The sequence below is a fragment of the Dunckerocampus dactyliophorus genome, chromosome 3 (genome assembly GCF_027744805.1).
Source record: "Dunckerocampus dactyliophorus isolate RoL2022-P2 chromosome 3, RoL_Ddac_1.1, whole genome shotgun sequence".
In the NCBI taxonomy this organism is placed as follows: Eukaryota; Metazoa; Chordata; class Actinopteri; order Syngnathiformes; family Syngnathidae; genus Dunckerocampus; species Dunckerocampus dactyliophorus.
This window is the reverse complement of record NC_072821.1, coordinates 2,550,519-2,571,481: the sequence shown is the minus strand read 5'-3', so window position 1 is coordinate 2,571,481 and position 20,963 is coordinate 2,550,519. Positions and strand designations below refer to the sequence as shown.

Genomic DNA, 20,963 nt, shown 5'->3' with positions numbered 1-20,963 from the left:
TTCCCCTTTCATATCATATAGCCAATAGTCAATTAAAGAATTTACCCTTAATCTATGTGATATGTGATATGTGGACTCACACAATGTGACTCATGGATGATTGTATCCATGCATCCCTAAAAGAAAAAGAAAAAAAAATATAAAATTATGATTCAACAAAAAGATTACTTTGAAGCAATGGATTCATAATGGGGAAAGTGAATGGATTGAGGTTCCCAAGGTTGGCGAAGTTAGCGTTAAAGCAGGACAAATACAAAAAATGCTAATTACAAAAATACTAATACTAATACAATACACATACTAATACAAAATACTCATATTTGTACCAAAAAGTACAGATATTTCATTAAATATCATATCTGTGGACAACTCATGTTAGTGGAAGGTGAGGTTCCCTTTAGTTTGCAAAGTTAGCCTTCACAACATGGCTGCATGGTACCTTTTATGCTCCTGGAGAGATTTATGGAGAGCTCTCTTATTTATCATCCAGAAGCAGTAGAATCGAAGTACTTCTTTTTTGTTGCTTTGCGTATTCAAGCAAGCGGTTTAGCGCTGAGCCTCAGGTTTTGTTGCATTTCTGCAGCAGAGGGTAGTGTAAATTCAGGCCTAACTATCGTACTTTCCGGGCTATAAGTTGCACGTTTTTCATGGTTTGGCTGGTCCTGCGACTTATACTCCGGAGCGTCTTATATATGTTTTTTCTTTTTCACACTGAGAGGGCACTCTGGGCTTGTGTGGCGGTATCTGCTACTCCTATCACTCCTCTACCACTGAAAATTTACAATGTAACCATCAGTTTATAAAGACAACTGAGAAAGATGGAACACAAATGCCCCTAAAAAGAAAGTCATATTCTGCAGATTACAAGCTGCAAGTAAGCTAGTTATGTTATGTTGTTTAGGCTATAGTTGTCTCAATTACTCTTAATATGTTACGTTAACATACCACCTATTCATGTTACGTTAACAGATGTCTTTTCAGCCTGTTGTTTAGCCTGTTGTTCTCCACATCTGGAAAATATAGCATCTTTCTTTCTAAACAGGCGAAACAAGAATATACTGTAAGCAGTATCGGATATCAATGGAAAGTGAATGGAATGAGGTTCCCTTAAGTTGGTGAAGCATGGCTGCGTTTTACAACTTTGGTTGTTTTGGTTGTTTTTCTCACAAGAATCAGTGGGTTATGGAGGTATTTTGCTTTGCGTATTGAAGTAATAAGAGGTTTAGTGCTGAGCCTCAGGTTTCATAACAATTCTGAATTGAATTGGTGATAATTCAGGCCTAACTAGCTTTCTAACAAAACAGGCTTCTATACAAATTGAAGCAAGGCAAACAAGGAGAGAGGCTTAACAATATGAACTTAAAAAAAAAACCAGCAATATTATGCGACGTATTGAGTACACATATTTGGTGATTGGTGAAGTTAGCCCTATCAACGTGGCTGCATCTGGCAACGTTGGGACCTTTTTATGCTCATGGGCAGACAAGCAAGTTTGTAGTTCAATCATATTTTGAACTGTAATCGGTAGGCTGGAGCTGCTGTGTGCGTTGAGATGCGAAGAGTTTGAGTCTTCACTGCTGTTTTGTCTTATGTGTGAACAAGGCTGTTAATAACTTGCTAACTGTTATGGGCCAAACTAGGTACTGGGAGGTACTATGTCTAGTACCTGGTCAGCTGTACCAGTATGGGCAATGGCCGTTTGCTTATTAGGTGAGCAGTTTGCCGCGTCATTATGGCATTTGAGATTACGTGGCTAGAATTGAAGAAAACAAATAGCCATGCTAATGACAGCTTCCGCTGTTGCTGGAGGCTGCGGCATTATACGCCACATTCTCCACTGTGCTCTCCGTCTCCTCTTGGATAAATATTCTTCACCTTACCATCACCAAAAATGCAGAGAAGGGACATACAGGAAACCCTCATTCATTGCCAAAATGGAGAAATTAATTAATTCATTGCAAATAAGCCAACACACATTTTGAACATTATTCAAAAAAGTCCTCTTGTCTTCAGTTTTCAGCGTCCCAGCTGCTGATATTTATGTATCTTTTTTCTTGGATTTACTGAACAAGAAAGAATCGTTCTGCCACAAAGTAATCTACCAGGAATGTGTGTTTGTGTGCGCTTATTTCATCGGCCAGATTACATTACACTTGGTCGCAGTCCAGAGCACAGTCCACCACGACCCAGAGCCCCCCTACTGTGTCACTGGACTGACAAATGAAACGGGAACTAACGGGGCTAAAATCGATGGGAATTACAGCCTTAGGACGTGCGTGTGTTTGCAAGTAGACTAGAAAACTATTCGAGAAACTTTTTGAAGGAGAAATGTAGTTTCTGGCTTGAGAACTTAGTGGACCTTATAGTCAAGACGTTGTTGGATGGCTTGTCACAAACTCAACAACAGTAAACAGTCACAGTTGCAGTCGTGTCAACGGTGGTGTCTTTGTGCCTCTGTTAGGACGACGAAGGCTACGAGCAGTCGGCGGACGTCCGCTCCCAGCTGCGATTCTTCGAGCAACTGGAGAGGATGGAGAAGCAAAGGAAGGACGAGCAAGAGAGAGAGATCCTGTTAAAAGCCGCCAAAGTAAGTCACCTCCTCTTACAGCGTCTGAGTATTGTTAGGTAACAATGTGCCAAACAGCTTCTGTATGTACAGCCGTCATGTATGTACCAGTGTGTGTGTGTGTGTGTGTGTGTGTGTGTGTGTGTGTGTGTGTGTGTGTGTGTGCACGCATGTGCATGTTGCTCCTGACAGATGAATTAGAGTGTGACACCAGTAGATGGAGTGACCTCCCCGTGTCCTCCCAGGCTCCTGGCCCCAGGGCCTGAGCGTCCTGGCTCCTCCCTCCCTCCTCCCCGACACACATACACACACACACACACACACACACACACACACACACACACACACACACAAATGCAGCTGACACACAAATGCAGCTGACACACATCCATCCACACTTCCAACCTGCAAAATGTCCTCCATCTCAAGTCTGGAAAATTCACAGTAATCAGAAAAATCTTGTCAAGGGACAGTGTTATAGCAAGAAAACTACACTTTTGAGTAGTCAGTGTACAGCGTATTATTCATTTTACTATCCATTGAAAATGTCTCAACACATAGACATTATTTAATAGCTGGCAACACAAGTGAGTAGGAAGTAGGGTTGGACATCTTTTGAATTTGAACGACTGCTTTTAAGAGGCAAGGTCATAAAAGTTTGCGTGGTTTCAATGAGCTAAGCAGGGCTCTTTTTGGATGAAAAGTCTGAACTTCTCCATGGATTGTGTTTTAATTATATTAACTTTTTAGGAAGTTTACTGTGAATTTCTCACAGTGCTACTTTTGAAAAAAGACATAAACATCAAACCTTAATATTCAACTTAAATTAAACCTAAGTGCAGAATATCAAACAAACAAAAGAACAACTTGTAAAACATTTGTCTGTGAAAAAGTACACAGGCTAATGTTAGCGGGATATTTGAGTTGACCCACCGTGTTAGCACTGGTATAATTTTATTACCTCATTGTTGGCAAAAGACTGACAAAATTGATTGTTTTACATAGCAGATTCTGACTGGTTAGTGCGGTGTAGCATAACAAAGACACTCTGTTAGTTCTACACCTCGAATTCGGAGGTGTTTAATCATGTAGGTCGTCCACGCTCCTATGCACGATGATGCTTTGATCATGCATTAACAAGTACATTGATGATAACATGTAATACTTACAGTATTTTGCCGTATTTTGATGATTTAAAACATTACCGAAACGTTTTTCCCAGGCGCATTGCTTTGACATCGCCCATAGGAGCTAACGCGACTTCCGTCAACAACAGCAGCGTAGAAACAGCGACGACACTTCCAATGTCCGCTCTCACTGGGGGTGGCTGTGTCTTCCAGCACAAGACTTGTGCTCCAGTCCACAGGTAAAAAATGCTGACAGCAACCGAGCATCTTGGTGAGTCTTTTTAGCGAAATTGAGAGCCAGTAGTATCCACTCTTCCGTCTGCCAGATAAATATACTGTAGTTTATCGTGTTAGCTGCTATTCCAAAGCTGTGAACTTTTCCAGGTTTCACAGATTGTGATGCATTTGTGTTGATATAAAGCTTCTGCTTGGACATTGACAGAACGATGAAGAGGTGGCCGATCAACAAATATTTTAAAAAAGTCCATGTGGATGGGGGGGGATAATGTCCAGTGCGGCCCTGAAGTAGGCTTGAGTTTTTGCCCCGTGTGCGATTCAGTTTGACGTCCCTGATTTAGGGGAAACATGACATGTGCTGCAACGTTGCGAACCACAGCATGATCCGCTCCCTTTTTCCACTCGAGTTTGATGAGGCATAACAGCATGCAGCATATCATGCAGCATAGCATGCAGCATATCATGCAGCATAGCATGCAGCATATCATGTGTCGCCTTCTTGATGCGACACCAAAATATCCACACATCAAACACACTTTGTTCCTCGATCTTGACAATTTAAATTGTCCTGAGTGACAAAACAAATAATTTTTTACGGTCTTTTGTTGGGATAATTGTGTCTTGGCTACAGTCAAGCATGGAGGTCGTATCATGGACTGGGGCTTCATGAGTGCTGCGGGCATCCTGGACACAATTTGGACGTGTTCGCTGTGAGGGGTACTCACTTGTGTTGCCAGCTATTTAGACAGTAATGGCTGTGTGTTGAGCCATTTTCAGTGGATATTAAAGCTAACAGTAAGCTGTACACCTACTACACTAAAGTTTCATTTTTATAGTATTGTCCCTTGACAAGATATACAGTAATAACAGTGACGACTGTAATGTGACCTATTAATTGCAGTGTTTTTTCCTGCATTTGCCGGGGAACAGTGAGCTTATTTGTAACTCTAGTAGGTGTGGACTCTGTAGAGAAGGTCAAGTCTATAAAAACTCAAATCGACCTTTTCAACAAGTTGCTGCAGAAAGGATTTGAATTGTAATCAGTTGAAAAAAACAAACAAATGTGCAACAGGATAAACTTTATATGCGTAGACTTTTTCTGATGTGCCTGCCCTACAAGAACGTGCAAAGATCACCACTGACCAAAGAGAAAGAGCGACAATCCTCAGCAAATGAAAATGCCCAAAGGCGGCCCATTTAGCGGCGAGCTTCGTTAATTTAATTAATTTTGAATGGAGCCAATGTCCCACAGTAAAGATTCTCATTGCAGCGCACCTCGTCGTCTTAATTGCGTTATTACACTGCGGTCCCTGCCATGCCCGATAATAGAAAATTCTCTGGTTGATGAACGCTGGGCACCAAACTTCATAACCGCACTTTTTTGTTTAGCTTAACAAAACACCCTGTTAAATATCTTGTTAAAGCAGGACACTATTAGCTCTATCAATCCCCACTGATGTATTTGTAGACAATGCAAACACATCCTGATTGTGCAGTTCTCTAGGAAGCGGTGTGGTACCACAAGCTCTTTAAGGTACAATGATGACCATTGAGTGCTTTGTAGGACCTTTAAATTAAATTCTAAATGTTACAGGGAGCCATGCCAGCTTGGCAGCTTGGCTAGTACAGAAAAAATACGATCACTTCTCCTAGTTCCAGTTGGTGCTCAAGCAGTTATTTGATAAGTTGTCTATTTATTTTGTATGTGTTTCCTTATTAGAAAATTGTGACGATATGAGTTATTGTTTTAGACCAGATGCTAAATTGACTAAAAACTAAATTCTCTCATAGTATATAAAAATACATTAAACTCTTTTGAAACACAGACACAATCCATTCTAGGAGGAAGTTTGACCTGAGATTTCAGAATTTAAAGTACTGTAATTTCCAGACTATAGAGCGCACCGGTACATTAGCCACACCCAGCACATATAAAGAGGAAAAAACGATTTCTCTGTCAGCCGCAGGTGACCACGTCGTAACACGGGATATTTAGTATGCAGAAAGGTGTTACAGAGGAAGTTTTTTTAAAACTTTTGATCAAATAAATGCTTTTTTCCAAACAGCGTCCAACAGTACGTGTAATACGGCTAGTTAAATAATGCCGAATAGTGCGTGTAATATGGCTAGTTAAACAGTAGCCTGCCAGAAAAGTCATTCATCGCCGTTCTCCTCCTCCTCCTGGGAAGTAAAACCACTAAAGTCGTCCTCTTCTTCACAATTGAACAGCCTCATTGTCTTTTGTCTCAATGCAAATGAGCCCTGTAGCTTGAGTTGTCCTCTTCATCACGCAGTAGTCTAGCCTTTCAAAACCCATTGGTGGTAGTGTAGCGTCCGAAATGTGGGGCGTCTAAAGTCACTCTTTGACAAGACAAAAACTCACAAACTTGTACTCTTTTGGAGCGGACGTGCTGGCAGCGTTTATTCAACACAACATGTGATCATAGCATAGCACAACAATAGTATCCTTTGTATGACGTTATCCATGCACCGCACTCGCCAGGCATGACTGATCAAATTCCGGTAATTCAGACTGTTACAATAGCGACGGATGGCGGTCCGAGTATTCCAAAATGAAGCTGTAGTAATTCTACACTTGATTCAACTTACTTTTTTGGTTAGTCAGATCACAACACGATCGCCGCATAACGCTTCAAAATCTGATATTGGCCTCCACTTCACTGCTTCCTGAAGCAGTCACATCACTGTACAAGCCCCAGTGTTCAAAGCGTGAGAAAAAAATAGTGGCTTATACACCAGAAATTACGGTAATATTCCCCATAAAAGCTAGTAGGCAAGTTTATTTATAGAACACAGTTCGTTCACAAGGTTATGCAAAGTGCAATACTAGAACGACTGCATTATTTTTAAACTGTGCAGGTTCAGTACAGCTTCTGAATCATCACCTCCATGTCCGAGTCCATGGTTCTCGCCTGGAAAAGGGCGGAGTGCCATCTCCGGGTCGGGGATGAGATCCTGCCCCAAGTGGAGGAGTTTAAGTACCTCGGGGTCTTGTTCACGAGTGAGAGAAGGATCGAACGCATGATCGACAGGCGAATCGGTGCAACATCTGCAGTGATGCAGACACTGCATCGGTCCGTTGAGTTGAAGAGGGAGCTCAGCCGAAAGGCTAATCTCTCAATTTAGCGGTTGATCTATGGTCCTACCCTCACCTATGGTCATAAGCACCAGACTTTACTACTTCGCGGAAATTCACTTATCATGGCCAGGTCTGGAACCAATTAACCGTGATAAACGAGGAATTACTGAAAAACTATGGAATGGACTGAGCAGAGAACTCAAGCAATGTGCTAATGTGAGTAGGTTATTGCTATGTACTCCTGTCGCTAGGCTTTCATTATTATGTATTTATTTATTGTACATTCTTTATTGTTTTCTTTAGCTATTAGAACATGATAATGTTGAACGCAGCAAGTCAGTAATTGAGAAGGGGTAGGATTAAATAAAGGCTGCTCCTTTTCGGACATGCTGATTTATGCAAGTGCAATTATGTTATGTTCCTTATTGGAATTTAAACTAGTAAACTAAACCTTTACCATACTGACTTGAGATGTTGGTTAAATTCAGAGTTGCCTGACCGTTGAACATGGGAGGGCAGGGAAGCGGTTTCCCTGCTTGTGTGACTTTTGTTAATCCATGCAGATGATGTCCAGATTGACCAGAATAGCATCGTTCTGTGAGCTTTAAGTGCCGTAATGCGTCCTTATGGCCCGCACGAGCGTATTTAGCGCAGCGCTGAAGGATTCCCAGGGACAAGTATATTCACCCACATCTTGGCTGCTTATTAAAATAGAAGTGCGCTTCCGCCAGGGACACACATTAACGCATGGCCACGCTGGCTCACAGTGACACTCACACAACCACTGTCACTGATACTCACCAACATCCTTCACCCTTTGTGTGTGTGCGCGTGCTGGCTCATGCAGAATTTTTAATAACCTCTTTTGATTAGAGTCCCCCTCCAGCGGCTTATTTAGGGCTGGATTTGGAGCGGGTTTAAAGGCCACAGCCCCCCCCGGGGGGCGCTCCATTGCACTTCTCTGAATTCAAATACGATGTCCTTGACACCTCTGTACGCTGTTCCCATTTTGCACTATTTTTTGCTGCAGCAGCAACAGATGAGTAGCGAGGCTTTGTTGGGTAAGGGGGGAGGAGGTGATTTCTTAACCAGCTGTTAACCTGTGTGCACCCCACCCATCCCTCTCCTTTTCCACACCCCTCCCCCACCACATCCCCCACACTTTAACTCCACAGAGCCGCTCCAGGCAAGAGGACCCAGAGCAAGCTCGGCTGAAACAGAAAGCGAAGGAGGTAAGCTTTAGCGGAGATCATTACCCTTGACATTTGCCAGACTCCAGTGTATTAATTTTTCATTCCTCGCTACATATGTAATGCCATTTAAAGTCAAAGTTTAAAAAGTTTGAGGAATTATTCCTGCTCATTGACACCCGGAAAAGACCACCGCATCCTCCACTTTGGGCGTCGTCAGACTAGGCCAGTGGTGCCGTGCTTGGGCCCACTTCACACAAAAAAGCGCGACACGTTCGGAGAGTGTGAGCGCCCTGATGTTTGCCCGAGCATGTCACACTTCCCCTCCTTTGGCACGACTGGAAGAGGTGGGTCTCAAAATGCGCAATATAAAACTGCTTGGCTTTTATGCAAACACCTTTAATGATTCTTACGATATAATATAAAAAAAAAACGCTAGTAGGCAATTGTCCAATAAGTACGATTCTTAAACAAAAAAAACAATTAAAAAAATGACATACACATTTCACCGCGAAGGCCAGCAGTTCCCAAACAGGATATTTTAAGGAGGGTTTTCAAACTCTGACTTCTCCTTGACGCAATCCAGCCACAACTCCCACTAGCCAGAGGCTTCCAGAGAGAGTAGCGTGTGACGATACAATAATCCCTCGCCACTTTGCGCTTCGAATTTCATGGTTGAATACGGCCAATTAGTCAAAAATATGCATATTTAAGCAAATGTCATCAAATCATTTTCAAGCATAAAAGTGAAGTAAAATACAAATATAATTCATGCAGAAGACGCATTCAAAGATGTTGTGATGATATGTAGCATTCTACACTGGTCACTTGGTGTCAGTAATGGTACTGTAATGTTCCTGTAATATTCTGTGAGACACATAAGCACCAGACCTGAATGCTGGAACACAATAATCCCTAACATGAGCTACTGTTGCGGCCGTAAGATAGACCGCCGACGCCACTCAGCTCCCCTAGCTCTGGAACACATTTACAGCAACACACACGAGCATGAGTCTTATTTATGTCTTAAATGGCTCATTTTCTCTTACTGTGTCGACTATATTGGGTTGTACGAGTGTAAAGGTGACTATAGGGGTGTTATTTCATGTCTGGAGGGCTCTAATGTTATAAACGGTATTTAGAAGGTTGTAAAAAGGGTTTTCTATGCTCTTAACTACGAAAGCATTCCATTTATAAATAAGCAATCCCACTTTTACTTACCACGGTCGGGTCTCGAGTTTATTAATCGCGACATATGAGGAATTACTGTATTATTTTAGCATAACAACTTCTTTTTCTTTGTTGTAAATATTGTATGTCATTATTCTGGTACTATTGTAACTATGGGGTATTTCATATCTAAAGGGCAGTATATTAATGTTGAAAACCGTATTTAGAAGGTCATAAACAGGTTTTCTGAGCTCTAACTACGAAATTATGTCATTTATGGAATTAGGGATTAGGGTTAAGGAGTCCCACATCGCGGAAATTCACTCATCTGGAACATTTCTGGAATAAATTAACTGCCATAAACGAGAGATTACTGTATTGCGAGTTCACTTAATCTGTGCCCATGGGAACTCGGTACGCCTCTGTACCCTACCAAGTGTTCTGTACCAAGAACTCAGGTTATGCATTCATGTACTAGTTTCATTTACAACACGCACGTATCATTTTATGCGCACGCACGTAGCCAAGTCGCAGAATGACTGTAATGCGATAGCTCCTTGATGTCTTTTAATGATAACAGGCACAATTCATAATATAAATTAAATACAAAGACTCAAAATAATCCAAAAGTCAAATCCCACTGCACGCTCGCTTACCCGCGACTACATTTGTGTGTGTAATAAAGACGTTTAACTAATGCAGTCGCTCCTCTCGCAAGTAATTAATGACAGCGTCAACTTGCACAGTAAAAATAATCAGAACGACTTGAAACGAGACTGGAAAGAATCCACAGAGTCAGGGAAATTGCAGTAATACAGCAATGTAGATGTGATGGCGCAAGTAAACGGGAAGACCAGCACGGTACATGTGGCCTGATCCTAGTGCGAGTACATGTTTTATCTCTGCTCTTTATTGAGGCCGGCCTATTCTGCGTGCCCTTATTTTGGAGACAAATGTGTGTTTTATCATGGCATTGACTGTGCTCAGGTAAAAGAAAAGCCAGTTTACCCCGAATAAACATTTCAGATGCGCCAATTTATTCTCCACATTAACTTTTACAGCTACAAAGGAGCGCAAAGACGTATCGTCTCTTGCGTGTAATAGGCTAAAGCGCCACGGTAAGCGCTTTAACGTTTTATCTCAAACCGAAGCGCCGCTACCATGCTGCATCATTTCAAGTCTGGTATAGGATGCATTCCCAGCGGACCCTCAGAAAGTAGACCTCTCTTCTTCTTCTTTTTCATGTTTACGCAAATAGTTCTGTCACAGTTTGGGTTTGTTTTTGTCCTTGTTTACTCCGGAGTAACTTCTTTTTCGTCAGTGTGGGCAGGAGGATAAAACGAGCGCTCCTCACCTGTTGTTTGTTGATGCAAAACTTAAGCAGCAGACGTGGATTCTTTTAAGTAACTTTCTGCTTTACTTTTAAATTTAATTATTATTATTTTTTTATTGACGTAGTCGGAAAGTTTTGCTTGTGCACTTTTTAAAATCTCACTTCCATGGCACGGTATAACAGCATTAGTTTAAGGCCACACTGGAAAATGTAAATAATGGTGTAAATATGAGGACAAAGTTGGGATTTCATCAATCTTTACCATGCCTGAATAAAGCCGCAATGATGACAATTACATGGAAATGTTGTGATAATACAGTCAGAATTCCATGATAAATGAAAACAAAGTGTTTATAATAATGAAAATGATGATGCAAACGTGTATATTCAAAAGACGTCCATTCTATTCATTATTCTCATAACAATCCACGTTTTTGTTCAGTCTGGGCCTTTTAACAGGGCAGGAACCACCCGGGTTCTTTCATTCTTTCAACTATGAAATAACTATCTCCGTCAAAAACACAGTTTACAATTTACTGTATTTGGAGTGAATAAAAGCAATTGCAATGGCACCTCAGCCAGCAGACAGGCAGGTGAGTCATAATGAAACTGTGTGTGTGAGAGATGGTTAAAAAGAACAGGGTGTATTTGTTCCAAGTGAAAGGTCTTGCGATGGTGTTATCTCTCTGTAATGTACAAGCGCAAATTGCAGTACATTTCCAAAACACCGTGGCAAATACTCCATCCTAACATTTTTTTAATCATAATATTTACTCTTAAAATTGTACTTTTTTTTTTTTCTTCAATGTGGTCCTATACAATCCAAATAACCATAACAACCTGAAGTAAGCCAATACAATCAAGTCAATGGCTCTACTGCAGTGTTGTGTTATGAAGCAATGGCATACGCACAAAAGTACTTCAGAATGGCGCCTGGCCCAGTGTAAGCGTGACATTTAAATTAATTATGAAGTGAATGAAATATCCTGTAAACAAGTGCTCTACTGGAAAAGTAGTACTGCAATATAGAAATATACAATACCCGCTGTTTCATGGTTGAATACAGCCTATTATTAGTAAAAAAAAAAAAAAAAAAAATGCCTATTTTCCTAAATTTCAAGCATAAAAATAACAAAATGACCTAAAATAGATATGTAGTATTCTCCTCTGGTCACAAGGTGTCAGTAATGTTACTGTAATGTTCGGTGAGACACACAAGCACCAGACTTGACCGCAGGAACAACGGGCTTTTATTGCGAGTTTGAATTACCTCACAACAGGCACAATGATCCCTAACACATGCTACTGCTGCAGCCATAACCCATGGCAAGCTAAAACTCAACTCTGAACCCCCGGAGTCACTTCCTGTCCGACCCTCAAACACTGGAACACATTTACAGCAACACACACGTGCACAAGTCTTATTTATGTCTTAAATGGTTTATTTTCTGTTATGGTATCTACTATATTGGGTCATACGACTGTAAAGGTGACTATAGGGGTGTTATTACATATCTGGAGGGCTCTAATAATGTTATAAAATGTATTTAGAAGGTTGTAAACAGATTTTCTATGCTCTTAACTACGAAAACATTCAATTTATAAATAAGGAATCCCACTTTTACTTACCACGGTCGGGTCTCGAGCCTATTAATCGCGACATACGAGGGATTACTGTATTATTTTAGCGTAACAACTTATTTTTCTTGTAAATACAGTATTGTATATTGTTATTCTGGTAGTATTGTGATCCTTCCTTTCGCCATCACAAGTGCTGGCTGCTGGTCCATTTATATTTAGCAGCATCTGTAAGTGTCTCTCTCAAGGGCGCCCGGCTATTGTTGCTCGGGCCAAACTATTTAATTTGGGGGGTATTTTTTCCGTGGCGTTGAACTTGTGACCTTCAAAAGTGACGAGCCCGCTCCTCTCACCGCTGGCGACTGGCAGCGCTGGCGTCTTCTGTCCTGGACATCTTTCCGGTGGCGGCCGCTGCTCTGTTACGAACGTTCACACACAAGATCTCAGCTTTCATACCCATCAGCCCCATATATGCAAATGAGGCCGTGTAATAGCCAGCGCGACAGGTTTGGCCCTGGGGGGCCTCCCCGCGTGATCAAAGTGGATCTCCTCCCCGTTAAGTGGCAGTCCGCTCGTCATGTGGATGTGGCCAGATTAGCGCCTGGTGAGGGGACATACATATACACAATTTATCTGACATTTTAAGAAGCTCCTGTTTGGAAATTGTTACTTTATGCAGTGCTAGACACAGACACACACACACACGTACTGTATATATCTAACACCCCTCAGCCGACGACACCCCCCCTCGCTCAACGCTTTCTTTTTTGCTTAATGGCCGTCGTTTCTCAGCACTCGTGCCTCTCCCGTTTTCATCACCTGACTGGCTCAAGGGGACAGAGCTGGCTGTTTGTGTCACCGCCGAGTCTGTCGGCAGCTCACACATCTGCGCAAATTTCATCAGGATAATGAGCCCCAGCGACTCTGCTGCCACAGCCAGACCTTCTCCCTGAGCACGCAAATACTGTACACACTCACACACACATGCACACATATAAAAACACCACCGCCTTGTCGTCAAGTCGGAGAAATGGAATTAGAAGATGTTCTATTCTTGAGGAACAGGAAAATTAGGGTTCAGTTGTTTAATTGTTATTTCACGCGCTCACCGAATGTTCTGAGCTCCTGTTTCAGTGTCAGTGTCGTATTTAGCAAACTACTGTTGCCGGGAAATAGCTGAGGTCTGTTTGTTTATGTGAAGGGTACCAGGTGAGGAAACGTGTAATGGTAACCATAGAACCGAAAATGGAGTTAAATGTGACAAAGGAAAGCAGGGTTGGTGGAAATGTCTTCTTTTGTACACTCAAACAACTACAGTAGAGCTGCATCAATTCATTAATGGACAACTATTTTGGTATTCAGTTTATTGCTTTTTGATTTAAAAATGTAAATAACCTCTGATTTCAGCCTCTCAAATGCAAATATTTTTTCTTTTCCTTAGTCATCCATGGAAGCAAACCTGTTATCCTTTTTTTAGGCAAAGCAAGACATTCACACACATCATCAGCTTTGACTTTGGAAAACAGTGATCGACATTTTTGCCTCTTTTCCGATATGTTGCGGACCAAACCACTAACTGTTGTGTTTGGTTCATATTGATGTGGTCCGTTTAGGTTATAGTTAGTTTAGTTGCAGCCCTAAAATGAACCATAACGAGGCGCTCTCTTGGAATGTTCCGATCTTCTGTTTCGGTGCCAGTGTCGTATTTAGCGGAATAATGCTGCCGGAAAATATTGCAGGTCTGCAGGATGTCATGTTCTTCTTGAAAAACGGTGCTTTTTGTTTGACTTTTGCTGTTGTTGGGAAGATTAAAAAGTGATGGCGAAGATAAGAAGTGTATTGACAACCATAGAACCAGAAAGTATAAATAGCATGTAGCTTGATAAGCATTTTGACTAAATAGCATGAAAATGTTTCCTGTTTCCTCCTTGTTACATGTCCCCAAATGGCGAGTAGTTTTGAGTGGTTTACCTCCTTGTATACTTGTATGACGGCTAACCGACGATTCTCCTATAGTTGCCGGGAACATGGTCTACAAAATGAATTGCTGTGGCCGTAGGCAACATCCTGAGGTAGTTTTTATAATGAACTCCACAAGATGGCGGTAGCTGCATTGATAAAGCAGCTTTATGTACCTCTGCATGCGCTTAAAAATATTGGTAAGTTGCGCTACACATGTGAAAGTCATGTCTGTTACACTTGCCGCACCGCAATTTATCAGCACTTTTAACACTGAATGAGCTGTTTGCTTCTTACTGCTATTACAACATTGGTTCTGTCTGGTGCGTGTGAGTGTATATATATATATATATATATATATATATATATATATATATATATATATATACAGTATATACCAGAACTGACAAAATGCAGTAGTATTTCCATGCATGCATCCACCCTCGGTGCCTCTTTGATACAATGCGGAGCATGAAAAATTCAGCAAAGCCGCTTTTTTGTCATCGGTGGGATTAGTTGTGTATGTATTGATGTAATTTGATGAGGATTCTCTGCGATTACAACCATAAATAAGCATTCTATTGGTCCAGTTGGTGTAATAATCACTGTAGCCTGTAGGGGGCACCAGCATGACTTGAGGCTTGTGTCATGCAAACTAATCCTACTAATAATTATGTTGGTATTTAAACGTGTCACCAGCAGTGCAGGCTGGGTAGATGCTTAGCGTGAGAGAGAGTCGTTCTAGTGCCTCTGCTTCCCCCATTTGGCCAAAAGGTCAGATGGGCTATTTCAAAAATGCCCCCTGGTGAAAATCAATGGGCAAATCGTGGCGCTCAGTTCCTGTTTGTTGTTCCCGCCGCTCTTATTGTGGTTGTTGTTGGGTCTTTACATTTGGTGTGGTCCGTCAGTGAGAGTCTGGGGAACTTTTTAAGGTGAGGAGGAGGAGGCGGAGGGAGAAAGGGTGTGAAGGCCAGTGGAGATACATCACCATGTCAGGGACCCAGACACTTCGCAGCGGCCACAGATTCATCATCACCGCCGCGTCTGCAGGCGCATGTGGACATGGGAAACGAGTGAGCTGGAGGAGGAGGAGTGGCGAGGACAGGAGACGAGGGAAGAAAGAGAAAATAACCGCAAGCACTCGATTGACATATTTTTTTACACAACTCCGCCTTTACTACCTTTACTTGAATATCAACAACTTGATGCCACTTTCGATGTCGAAAAAATTCCTAATAAGGGTGTGTGAACATTGCAGTGGTGTTATACATAACAGCATACCTTAGCAATCCTGAGCAGTAGCAGTTTTTTCTCTCAGATACATTTTGTGTGGACGTTCATTGGAAACACACAAGGCGCTTGTGGCATTAACCTTTTTGATGCACAGTTCCACAGTGGGGTCAACATGCATACTTTCAGCACTTGTGAATGTTGACTAAGCGAATTTATTACCAAGTATTACACCTTCTCGAGCATTTTAACTCACAGCCCACATCGTATTATCACCACTTTTAAATAAGTCTCAGATGTCCCACAATAGTGTATCAGCCTTGATGCTGGAATGTAGACTGTTTGAAAGTGGCTTTAGTAAGCCCTACTGGGAATGCAGCGTTTTGTGTTTCTGTAGGTTTAAAGGGATAGTTCGGATTTTTTGACACAAAGTTGTATGACACCCACATCAGCAGTCCCGCTACTCTAATTCTGGCCGGGTGTCCTTGACGAGGAACGTAGTTCCACTTAGTTGCTGGGTCATTTAAGTCAAGAGTTTGGCGATATGCATCAAAAGAATAATACATTTGTCTCCCGCCGTCTCCCTGCGCACTGTCGCCTCTCCATTCTTGATGAAGATGCTCGCATTTTTTACATGAAGTTGTATGACATCCCCACCAGAATAAAAGCATGCCCCGGTACCACATCCCAGCTAGTCATTTTCGGTTCCCAAAACGTTATGAAAATATAGCATTTTTGTTGCAGAAACGTTTTTTTTTTTTTGGTTTGGTTTTGAGCATCTGTTGGATGCCCTTTGGCTGCAGGGAAAGGTTTTGTGACGTTTTTTGAACGTTGCGTTGTGGTTACATGGTTGGTTCCCTCAATGTTCCTCAATACACGGTTAAAGAAAACTGTCTCAGAGCAATGGTCAATGGTTATCTCGACATTTCGGGTATCAACTTATTGCCACCACTATGTGAATAATGGTCTCACCTTGGCCAACCCCAATAAAAAAATATGTGGCTCCGCCCCTGCTGCCACAGGAAGTGCTGCGCTAACCTCTAGTTTATACAAGGACTACTATTATGCTGAAGTGATTTTGTTTAAAAAAAAAAATCATTTGTAACAGAAGCGTATTATTTACTAAAAAAAGAAAAAGGATTCGGATTGGCAAGACTACAAAAAAATGTGATCGGATCGGAAGCCAAAATATGTAGATCGGGACATCCCTAGAACTAACTTTTTCAAGTGCCTATTGTTGTCATTATACTATGTCTTGTACCCCAAGCACTATTTGTGTGTTGTTGTTTAATACATATTACCTATTTTGCCAGGGGCCCTTGGAACTGTCTAATGGCGGCCCTGGCCAATAGCACTCATCATAAATAAATTGAGCGTACAGGGAATTGTACAGGGATTGGTGTCGGCCGATCTCACGCATGGATGATCGGTATCGGCAGCATAAATCTCTGATCAGAGCATCCCTCGCATTTTCAAGCACAAAAATGGCGAAATTAATGAAAATAGAAATAAAAGACATCGGAGGACTCGTTGAAAGACGTGATATGTAATACTCTACACTGGTCACTAGGTGTCAGTTAAATTGATGAGACAGAAGTGCTCTGTCCAGAAAACTCTTGTCAGTGCTAATGTGTGAGTCTGTGTTATGTCTTATTTATGTCTAATATGTCTTATTTCCTGTTATTAGGTTTCCTATATTGGGTAATATCAATGTAAAGGTGACTACAATGGTGTTATTTCATGTCGAGAGGGCTTCTAATAATGTTGATAACCGGTCGTAAACAATTCACGGTCGTGTCTGCAACCAGTTAACGAGTGATGAACGAGGGATTACTGTATTCTTTTTTTCCAGAGTCATTCTGGAACACTCCCTCTGAGGCCTTTGTCGGAATAGTTTTCCTCAAGTGTTACTTTCCTCAGGCAGGGAGAGATTCCTTTTGTCCGCTTGGAATTATCAGCGAGGCTTGAAATGCCTCGAACCTCCACCGAGTTAATTCTTTCCCCGCTCAGCTTTGGACCTTGCGTGGCTCTCACTGAAATTGCTGGCACTGCCCCTGCTGTTTATGTGTTAGAGTTCACCAATTAGACTAACTGGTATTACTGTGGTGAGGGTTATTTGCCTGATATTAGCATATTTAACCTTGTTGCAAGCGTAAGAACGGATGCCGGCATTACAGCGGTGCGTGTTATTTAAATCATCCCCGTCCCCGCCTTAATGTGCATACATGCATGTTTCTCATTTGGCCCGGCATCCTCCACAAACGACCAGGTCACCGGTATCCTGGACTGAAATCCACCCACTCCAGTGGCCTCGTCGGCCACAGCCTCGCTCCTTCAGAGATGGGAGGCTCCCTCGTGTGTCAAAGGACAACGCATGAGTTTTTTTTATTAAGCCGGTTATATGTGCGAGTTCATAGGCGCTCCTCCTCTGGCCCTCCAAACAGCTCCCCTCCAAAGAGGCGCTCTTGCTCCCTCAAGGCAGGCCTGAGGCAGCACAAACGCTTGCTACCCTCCTCCATGTTGCAGCCTCCCTTCTCTCTCTGTGCTGACTTTCAAAGAGAATTCCTGCTGTTTTGTGTGTCCCAGTTCATAGTAGTTCATTTTCATGGCCTCATGGATGCACACTGCACCTTATATGAATAGAACAGCAGCAGGCCCGCTCCACTGGATACGCAGAGACCCTGGATTCATGTACAGTGCAGCTGTAAGGTCAAACACAGGGCATTCTGGCACGTTGGGCAGCTCCTGTTTATTATTTTTCTCATATAAGACAAAGGAAATAGAAGTAATCTGTTCCTGTGTCAAACTGGCGGCATCATTAAACCTTTATACTGTACTTTAACTCCACAGGCATTGTGTCATGCAGCATTTTTAACTGCCGTGCAAGTATAAAAAGAAGTTAACAAGAATTTACAAGCTATGAAACCTGAAAAGTCTTTATTTTAGCGCACTTTTTAACATTCTTGATTGTCACAAATGTAAAGAGTTACCGTAGATGCTCTAATGCAGGAGTGTCTACAGTGCAGCAATAATAAATAAATCAATAAAATAAAAAATAAGAAAAAGATGACATGCTGACACTTACAACTAATTAAAACTCAAAACTCTGTCTTTAACTCATTTATTACCAAAGATGCGTTTATACCTTTATATAAACCCGAACGCCCGATCCCAAAGACGTATTTATACGTCTTTTACGTTTTTTTGCGCAAGTGCACAATAAAAGAAGTGACTTTTCATGCCGTTTTAAGCCATAAAAACGGCCACAAGGTAGCAGAAGTGCATTTGACAAGAGTTCGGCATGGATCTTTTGCATGTAGAAACACACTCGACAGCAAGGAGGAAGTGGAAGAGCATGGAGTGGAGTGTAGTGTAGTAGTAGTGTAGTGGAGTGGAATGTAGCGTGCAGATGTTTACGCATTGTAGGGAAATTTTAACACATTCGCACATACACGTGCACGCGCGCACATGCACACACACAGTTTAGTTCCAAATGTGAAAACTGGAAATAGTTAATGGTGTTATATTTGTAAATAAATTCTTTGGATGTAAAACAACCCTTTTTTGTGTTGTTGGTATAGTTATATATATATATATATATATATATACTGTATATATATATATATGTGTTCAAAATTGTGTCAAAGCGAAAGTTATGCTTGAAATGTATCGTTTCACAAAAAGCTGTTTTTCTCCCATTTTTTGTTAAGAACTCATTTTCCTGAAACTTACCTATGTTCTACTGCTGATTACTAAAGAATGGAAAAGGTTACAAACAAACTATTTTTTCTGATGAAAGACAGGAGTCTTAATCGTTCTTTTGGTAGGTTTCATGTTTCTGTAGCCATAGGACACAATATTCTGTGTGCCTTGAAAAATCAGACTTTTGAAAAATGGCTGGGATTGAATGGATTAAATATGTGTACCTGCATATAAAAAAACATTTCACCCTTTTTACAAAATAAAAAAAAATATCAAACATATGAAAGGTTTGGACACCCTGGGTTTATTTATCTAAACTGTGAAAAATCATGTTTAACAACTCTTATTTTTAAATGTTGTTAACTTCAGTAATGATTCTGAGTGCATGAGAAAGTGAACAAGAAAATGTAGCTCTCTGTGACCACTTTATTAACAAGTACCGTGGAACCCGTTTATGTAGACAAACTCATCAAGTCCCACTCCACCGTGTTCATTTTATTACTAAAATGTGCTTGCTTAAAGCCCACATCAACACACATGGTCGACCGCTTTTGTCGACATAATATTTGAGACCCAAAGGTGTCATTTCTATGAAATATTGGTCTGTTTATGTCAACATGTGTTGTAATATTGTTAACTTCATCAGTATTGCTGGCATGTTTTTGCAAAAGCCGATTTGTGGTTATGTCAAAAACGATAAAAACAATGGAAGGAGAGTTGGAGGGACAACAAGAAAGGCACAGGCATGGGGCCAAATATCCTTTCTTAATTCTCCGTTGACTTCTGCGCCAGTCTTTCATCCACATTTCCGCATGCACCCATTTAAATTTTATACCAATGGAGGAAAACCATTGTCAACAAATTGCCGTCAGTTCAAAAATCCTTTTATCACACATTCTCCTTATATCTCTGGTATCCCAGGTATGTCGACCTAAACTGGTTCCGCTGTATACTGTACAACAGCAACAGAACCAATGTTGTAATACCGGTAGGGACAACCTTGTAAACTCTATACCTATGACAGTGGAACCTCGTTTAGAACTGTTCATTTTTTCCAGACGGTCCGACTGAAACCAAGACGTATGCCAACCATTCCCATTTTTATGAACATTTAACGTGACTCTGATGCATCTTGATTGAACTTGATTGTTGACAAGGACGGCGATGACGAGCAGCAAGAGAGGAGAAGAGGGATCCACACGGATGACACCTTTGCGTTTTTCTATCCATTATTGCTTGAATTCAATAGTGTTTCTCACTTTTTTCGTCAAAAATGCTGGCACTTGTAACTTTCTTTGGCTCCATTGTGGGTTGTTTTGCAGCCTACATGAATAAGAAAGGCACAGACTTGTGGCGCAAAGAACTAGAAAGTCAAGCATCGATGACGTCAGTGTCTTCCTGTTCAGGTTTCGAGTTGAGAGCACGCTAAAAGGCTGCTAACAGGGACGTTGTGTGATGAAAATGAGTGGGGAAAAACAATTGGAATCACGGAGCGTGCTAATAACACAACAAGATATGTGCCGTATTATATGCTACACGGTATGGATGTCACCAGACACAAGGGGAGACTATAAACGAGATTGGGGTTACGAGAACAGGACGAGACTTTAACATTACCATCCATCCATTTTCTATACCGCTTCTTCCTCATTAGGGTCGCGGGGGCATGCTGGAGCCTATCCCAGCTGACTTCGGGCGACAGGTGGGGTACACCCTGGACTGGTCGCCAGCCAATCACAGGGCACATATAGACAAACAACCATTCACACTC

General features: G+C 41.6%; 1 protein-coding gene across 3 annotated transcripts in view; it reads left to right on the top strand.

The window, feature by feature from the left end:
• LOC129178096 (transcription initiation factor TFIID subunit 4-like) overlaps positions 1-20,963 on the top strand; it is a 115,626-nt gene that overhangs the window by 44,087 nt on the left and 50,576 nt on the right. For 2 of the 3 annotated variants that reach the window (XM_054769878.1, XM_054769879.1), the window contains 2 exons: positions 2,462-2,587; positions 8,206-8,262. In XM_054769878.1, coding sequence (XP_054625853.1) covers positions 2,462-2,587; positions 8,206-8,262 — 183 coding nt within the window. The other variant, XM_054769880.1, reaches the window with a different exon arrangement.